The sequence below is a fragment of the Fulmarus glacialis genome, unplaced genomic scaffold (genome assembly GCF_000690835.1).
Source record: "Fulmarus glacialis isolate BGI_N327 unplaced genomic scaffold, ASM69083v1 scaffold8654, whole genome shotgun sequence".
NCBI classification, from domain to species: Eukaryota; Metazoa; Chordata; class Aves; order Procellariiformes; family Procellariidae; genus Fulmarus; species Fulmarus glacialis.
In genome coordinates, this window is record NW_009207361.1 from 36188 (window position 1) to 43893 (window position 7706).

General features: G+C 48.7%; 1 protein-coding gene across 1 annotated transcript in view; it reads left to right on the top strand.

Moving 5' to 3' along the window:
- The window catches only part of GLI2 (GLI family zinc finger 2), a 38183-nt gene extending 36180 nt beyond the window's left edge, over nucleotides 1–2003 (top strand). The window contains exon 11 of the mRNA XM_009576067.1: nucleotides 7–2003. Within this exon, the coding sequence (XP_009574362.1) occupies nucleotides 7–2003 (1997 nt within the window). The remainder of the gene's footprint in view (nucleotides 1–6) is intronic.
- Nucleotides 2004–7706: the final 5703 nt, after the last annotated feature.

Here is a 7706-nt window from a genome sequence, read left to right on the forward strand (position 1 = left end):
TGAAAGCCAAGTATGCTGCTGCCACGGGGGGCCCTCCTCCAACTCCCCTGCCGAACATGGAGAGGATGACCCTGAAGAACAGGATCTCACTTATGGATGGACCAGAGCCCACCTTGCCCTCCATCCGCCTCCCACCAGGCCCCAGGCGTTGCAGTGATGGTAACACCTATGGCTACCCGTCAGCTGCAGCGTTTCCCCATGAGGTGCCGGGCAACTGCACGAGGCGGGCAAGCGACCCAGTGAGGAGACCTGCCGGAGACCCCCAGGCCCTCCCACGAGTTCACCGCTTCAACAGCACCAGCAGCATGAACCCCTTCCATCCTCCACACCCTGCGGACAGGAGGAATTTTGGCCTCCAGAGCTATGGTCACTCGGACGGGAGTCTCCCCCGGCACACCTACTCACCCCGGCCGCTGAGCATCAGCGAAAATGTCGCCATGGAAGCCATGTCCGGGGAGGCAGAGGTGCCTGTTGGAGACGATGACATTATGCTGCCAGATGACGTGGTGCAGTACATCAAATCCCAGAGCAATGGGACGGTGGCCGAGAGCACTTCCATGGGGTACAGCAATGAGATGCAGAGCTTCCAGGGAAGCGGGAAGCTGCAGCCTCCAGCCTTGCCCGGCCAGCGCAGGATGGCGGTCGCTGAGGCAAGCATGAGCCACTTGGGACCCATGATGGCAGAGTGTCCCATGAGCTTTGATGCTTCCTCAGACATGAATAAAAATAACATGCCCGTCCAGTGGAACGAAGTCAGCTCGGGTACAGTTGATATCATGTCCAATCAGTCAAAGCAGCAGTTTTCGCAAGGGAACTTAGCGGTGGTCCAGCAGAAGCAGAACTTCGGCCAGTACCAGAACTACAACCAGCAGCAGATGCAGCTGCCAGAGAACAGTATGAACGTAACACAGCAGAGCTTTATGCAAAGAAATGTGGGCATGGACGGGCAGAGGCTAAACTGTATGCAGCTGCGGCAGCAGCCAATGAGCCTAGGCCCTGGTATGAACCACGATCTGGGTTTGCACACAGGGTATAACCAACCTCATCAGATGCTGAGCCCCAGTGCAATCAGTGGCAACCCAAATCAGATCTCTCCGTCTTGTAGCAGCATGGCAGCAAAGTCCGGACCCCACCTTCACCCTCAGCAAATGGACATGGCGACCGACCCTTCTTTAATGGTCGGCAGCAACAGTGAGCGCACGATGCTGGGCCAGGTCATGCACGAACCAAGTCAGCAGAACTACTCATCTCAGCCAACCCACCTGAACTTCCCCATGGCTCAGGAGGCCTTTCATCAGCCCATCATGACCTCCAACCAGCCCAGCTTTGAGCCTCAGCAGAGCATGATGGGCTCAGCCACGCAGGCATATCCGCCTGGCATGGTCCAGCCTCGTCCTCCGCCCGAGCCGAGCCCGGCCAGCAGACCCCGAGGCCTCCGCACCGTCCAGCAGCTGGGCTACATGAGAACTCCCCACCCTACAAACACCATCAGCCCGGGCCAGGAGGTGGCGGAGGCCACGCATAAAAGAACTGGCGACATGTTGCCAGCACCAGCCCAGCAGTGTGCGGACGGCACGAGGGAAAACAATTTGATGTACTATTATGGTCAAATCCACATGTACGAACAGAACAGCAGCTTCGATAATCACGCAGACTGCCGGGTCAGACAGCAGCAGTGCGCGCTGAACAGCAAGCCGGCCGCTCTGCCTTCCCCGGGCGCGAACCAGGTGTCCAGCACGGTGGACTCGCAAGGTCTTGAGCCGCCCCAGATAGATTTTGATGCCATCATGGACGATGGGGACCATTCGAGCCTGATGTCGGGAACCCTGAGCCCCAGCATCCTGCAGAACCTCTCCCAGAACTCCTCTCGCCTGACGACTCCACGAAACTCTCTGACACTGCCCACCATACCCGCGGGAATAAGCAATATGGCAATAGGCGATATGAGCTCCATGCTAACCACGCTGGCGGAAGAGAGTAAATTTCTAAACATGATGTCATAACAGTAAAGCACAAGGCCTTAGCGCTATCCAAGGGGCTGTGCGTGAAGCAGTTTTATGAATGTGCTTTTCAAAAATAATCTGTTTCAATAGAGTAGATTTTTTTTATAAGTATTAAATACATTAAAGGGATTCAAAATGAAAATTTTAAAAAGTCTCTGTACAGAATTATGTAAACTATATCCAGGCTGTTTAGCACCGCAAGGGTGCACCTCTAGTGTTATTTTTTGGCTTGGTTTCCCAGAGCACTGAACGATATCACCACCAAGCTAGGAGACTGCATGAGCGTGGTTAGAGATGAAACCCTCCCTCCCCGGCAGCCCTGTAAATAGCACTCCCCATCATTTTCCATTAGTTACGTTCGCAAGAAATTCCATTTTCAACCCACCCCAGGAAGAAACGGGAGGATGCGGTTTTGATCAGAATAAAAGCCATACTATGTATTCTGCTCTGATGAGAGTAGGGTTTAGTTACGTCTCCAAACAAGCCCTCTGCCAGCAGTATTGTTTTATACCATAACTACCTTTGTTCCTTGCAAAGAGCGTTGATTCCAAACGGCTTCTCAGCAAAGTGCCTTACCATGCTTTCGTGTTAAGTAGCCAAGGCCTCTCTTCCTTTAAAAATCAAATATAGTGTATTGCCAGAAGCGTATATAAAATGTACATTTATAAAAACATAGTGGTGTTTCTGAGAAAACATTGGAAAGACACATTGATGAGACACATAAAAGGTGAATGCGCACTTTGATCAGATGTGTTTACAACGTGGTTTATATCATGTGCAGAGTGGAGCAGAGGCCTGGGAACACCAATCACTGGGAAATAATCCCCCGTGGCAGGAAGGCTCCGGCGTGCAGATTGACACACACGCATAACTTCGCACCCCCTGAGCGCAGTGCCTCTCTGCCGGGGCCCCGCATGCATCTTTAATGTCAGGTTTCCGAGGCACGCATTACCATATCCCTGTGTGGCTTTGCAACGGCTTCGCTTTCTGTTGGATTTTCCATGCTAAGGTGCTCACATGCAAAAGTGATGGTGACGGAGAGAGTTTTATGATCATTTCAGCCCGGTCTGCACTGTGGCAGCGTTGTGGGAGCTGGTTTATCTGGCCAGGGTTCGTCTGTGTAGTATACTCCATGCAGGGCTCTGCCTGGGCTCCCTGCGCGCAACGCGTGGCTGCACTGATGTGAGGCCAGGCGTGAGCTAATGCACCCTGCCCTGCAGGGAGGCTCGTTGGCATGTACCCAGTGCTGCAATAACATGTCCCACAGCTTTGGTCAGCATGAAAAGAGCTGCTGTATCCAAAAAATATACCATGGACAACTCGGGGCGTTAGTGTGGCCAGTGCTTTGTGCTACAGCATATAGCTACTCTTTGTACTAGCCTGGTTCAGTTCAGCACTGCACCTGCAGTCTGCAGCGTAGGCACACATCGCGATAGTATCAAAACAGGTATTTGAGTCAAAATAGTAGCTTGGTCAGTGAGAATCTCTTGGAAACGTCCTTGGGGCAGAGATGGGAGGAGCAGGGCCTCCCAAAGCCAAATCCTCCACCAAAATATAACTGCTGGTAATAATGATCAGCTGTTTCCAGGCCAGTCCCACCTGGCACTGACATCAATCTTAGTTGCATTATTTATTTTTACTGTCATTAGACAAAAGGGTAGACGGGGTGGGGTACATGTACTTGGGCAGGAGGCCTTGCTTAACTTCTGACTGCTTTGGATAAGGACAACTCTCCTCATCCTGCTCTCATAGCATCAGATACTTTGTACCCAGTATGTTGAAGGGCAGGGGACAAGAGCAACATCCCCCCAGGTTCTCACAGTTTGACCGGACAAGCATCTGCAGGGCTTCATTCTCTCCTTCCCGTCTCCCCTCTCCCCCTCATATCAATGTGATGTTCTCACTTGTGTCCAACTCTGTCCCCCGCATGGGACAGGGACAGCTCTGTAAAGGTGCTCTCTGGTGTCCCTGCTTTCCTTTTGCACAAACTGATGTCAGGCTCACTGTTCCTGGCATGACCAGGGACTGGCACGAAAATGCCACGTGTTACCTTCAGGCGAACTTTGCAATATCAGATACGCCAGCAGCCGTGCTTGGCAGTGGTGGGTTGGGAGAACCCTGCTGCCAGGTAGCCCGTTGGGCCGGCCCAGCTGCCAGTTAGCCCTGGTCCAGGGAGGTGCTGCTCAGCCTCCGGCGATCTCACCCATCCTCATCCCAAATGCAGAGGGTGGCACAGGATGCTCTTCACCCCTCGAGGCCTCGTGACTCCTGCCGATGTCCAGGGTGCATGAGGACAGGAAAGCAAAGCAAGGTGCCTGGCTGTTTATTTGTGTCTCCTGTGAAAGTTGTGTTTAAAGGGATTGTTTTATAGCCCGCTGTATATATTCTCCTGCAGTTACTGACCTTGCCCTTGCCTTTGCATTTATGAAAAGAGGGCAATACATATTTTAGGACATTGTATGTTGTCCTGGACGCTTGGAGTACAACTGGGCATCCCTTGTGCTGAGATGGATCAGGCTTTCGTGTGTCCTTCAACTGCTAATCTGATTTTTTCAACAGCTGCGTAGGGCAACGATGGCTACTGAGTCCCTCTTCACAGATATCTCATTAGCAAAAGATCAAATACAAAAGCAAAACCAAATCTCCAATGACTTGAGATTTCTCAGACTTTCCAGTGGTGGTCTTCCTTCATTTACTGAAAAAGTATTATAATAACCATTCCAGCACTGTATATATTATGTATAGAAGACATCATTACTAAAAGTACTGTAGGTGAATTGTTCTGTCAAATTTATATCTTAAGAACATTTTTAGCTGTTTTCTACATCATAAGAACAGAGGTAACATGCTGAACCTGTATATAAACCTTTTGTACATTAAAAAGTGATTTTTTTCATAATTCCTTGTGCCTGTTGTTATTGTTTTTTATTGGTAATGGTGGTTGGTCTTGGTCTGTTATTGCCACGTCAACACGGTTGGATTCTGGTGGTGCTTAGGAGCAGCTGATGAGGAGCTGGATGGGCCTGATGTGTGAGTCACTGCTGGATGTGTAGTGGTCTTGCTCCCAGTCAACAATGGGATGAGGTGGCAGAAAGAGAGACAGCAAGGCCGGGGTGCTGCTGCACGCACAGCCGTGCTGCCCAGGTGGCTTTTATTTGCCTCCTGGCAGAGGATTTGAAGGAGGATGACAGTGTAGCAGGGACAGCAGAGAAGAAGGGCTCAAAGCAAGGGCTGGAGAAATTTGGCAACCAGAAGATTCACAGCAAAATGGCTTGTTGACTGTCAGTGTCCAAAAGGAGACAGAAATAGGACAGACCAGCAGAGCTGTGATAGGCCATGACAGCAACTAGTTGAATACTGAGTTTGAAGAAAGGAGAAGTGAATCTGTCCGCTCTGTACGTGATGGGAAGCAATGATATGGTGAGCAACAGATACATCGGTCATGATTCAGTTGGGGGGTGGTCCAGCCCAATGATGAGACAGATTTCATTTGACTGCAGCAAGAGTTAGCTCAGCCACTCAAGAGACTGATTTTCAACTTGGCTTCGCAGAGGTGGATTGGTGTGGACAGGGCTAGAGCTTTAAGGGAGAGTGGGGAAGCTGTTCATAGGTGATCCTTATGGGCACAGCAATGAATTTGGAATCAAGTCAGCTATTGAGCAAAGCAGTTGGCCAGTGAATCAGCCATGGCACTTGGTGCAAGTGAACCAGCAGTTTCATGCAGAAGCATCTGAAGGGGATGGCCTCGTTTTCCTCCATGCAGGATCCCTGCTGAGTTGATTGGTAGAATCAGGTAAGTTTGGGACAAATCCTCACCTTACTAGCTGGGTTCCCTCATAGTCCGTGGCAAGAGATTGGCATATCCCAAGACAGAATTAATCTTTCTTATTTTAGACACATAGGATGGGATGGATTTTCCTCTGGAAGACATCTGTCACTCTCCTCATTGATTACAGAGAGACACCGTGTAGCCAGCTTAGATTAGATACCTTCTCCAGGAGGGTGAGATGTGAATCCTGTGAAACTCTTGCACCCATCTAGTCACCCTCAGCACAGTCTGAGGTTGAGCCAGTGAACAAGATGTTGATTAATGTGTTAATGATCCTGTTAGTCCGCAAATCCAGTGGATAAATATCACACCCCTCTGTACTGTCCAAGGACTACAGAAATCACATTACAAAAAATGCAGTTATATTATTAAAAGGAAATTGTTCAGAGCTTTTCTGTTGACAAAAGTCTTTGGAGACTCAGATCAGCTCCTACTGCTTTTCTACTTCAAACATTTAAAGTGGGTTTCTAATCTAGATCAAATGCTGCTTCTAGCTGGAATTTCACTTTAGGGTTCGATCAGGGCACACCTCTGCCTGTGTAAGAACATATTTATTACTTAAACTGGGCTAACATTTCCTAGGAGCCCACCCGAGGTCATGTACTAGCATGTGCATTTTTACTGCGCAGCCATCCTGGAATAAACAGGGATTGAAAGGCTCATTGCTCCAATTGTAAGCAGGTAATAACCCTTCTGCAACAAATGTTGTTTATAAGCCAGAGCTTGGAGTTTATACTACGATGGCAGCTTCATAATATTCAATTAACCTTCTTTTTAATCAATCATATCCCTTATGAAAACAAACCATCCTAACAGGGCTGATTCTGACCCTCTTTGGTGAGTGTTACCTCACTCCACCCCCAAAAGAGGTGGGGGCATAGGAGGAGTAAGATCCCACTCTGGGTAAAACCATCACAGCTCTTTAATATTGCACTAATATCTCAGGTTTTCCTGGAAGGGAGAAAAAGCCCATAAAAGCTACTGTTGCTGGATCTGATTGCACTTACTGAGTACAGAGTCATTCCAACGGCTCTTTATTGCAGTGGTCTCAGTAGGGATGACATAGGAGCTCTTGTTCTTTACGAGCTGTTGGATCTACTTGGAAGAGCATACGTGTTGTAAATAAATGGTGTGTTTTATATTATTGGAAGGACAATTTATGACCAACCAAGGCCTCTTGCAGACAGCTATTTAACTTGTAAGTAAAATGACCTAACACTTAAGAAATTTAGAAGCTACAAAACAACCTATGTTGTGGCCAATATCCTTATTTCTCCTTGATTTATGTTTCATGTAACACTTGAAATGGCTATATTAAATATGTTTGCTGTAAAAATAAAAATAAAATTAAAAAAAGAACAAAGTGATGCTTTCACACATGCTCAAGGTTTGTGACTACTGTAGCTTCCTCCGATTGCACTAGCACCTCTGATTCATTACACAGGTCCCTCCCCCTCCCTATTTCCATTTTCCCCTCAGTAGCCTGTCAGGCAGATATGTAGGGGGCACAGTGGCCTGCCTGCTGTCAACTTGGAAAGAGCTGCTGCACTCAACTACAGTGCATTTGCTGGAAACGTCTCTCTAAGTATCAATGGCTTACTGAAAAGCAAACTCTGTGGTTCCTACAGCTGTCCATCAGAGGCTATTTTGCCATCACACCTTTACTGTCATTTGTAGGGCGGTACCCGCAAGGAGCAGCAGGCAATACACCCCAAAAGGCAGCTTCTGCACCACAAAACAGGGCGTGGGGCTACATAAATCTTTGGTCTAGGTTGCTCTGGCTAGTTTCAACTTTTATTAGATACAGCCCAGGCTAGTCTCCACAGAGGAAGGACGTTTAAGGAAGGACTCAAAGCAGAAGCTTGGTCTGATGC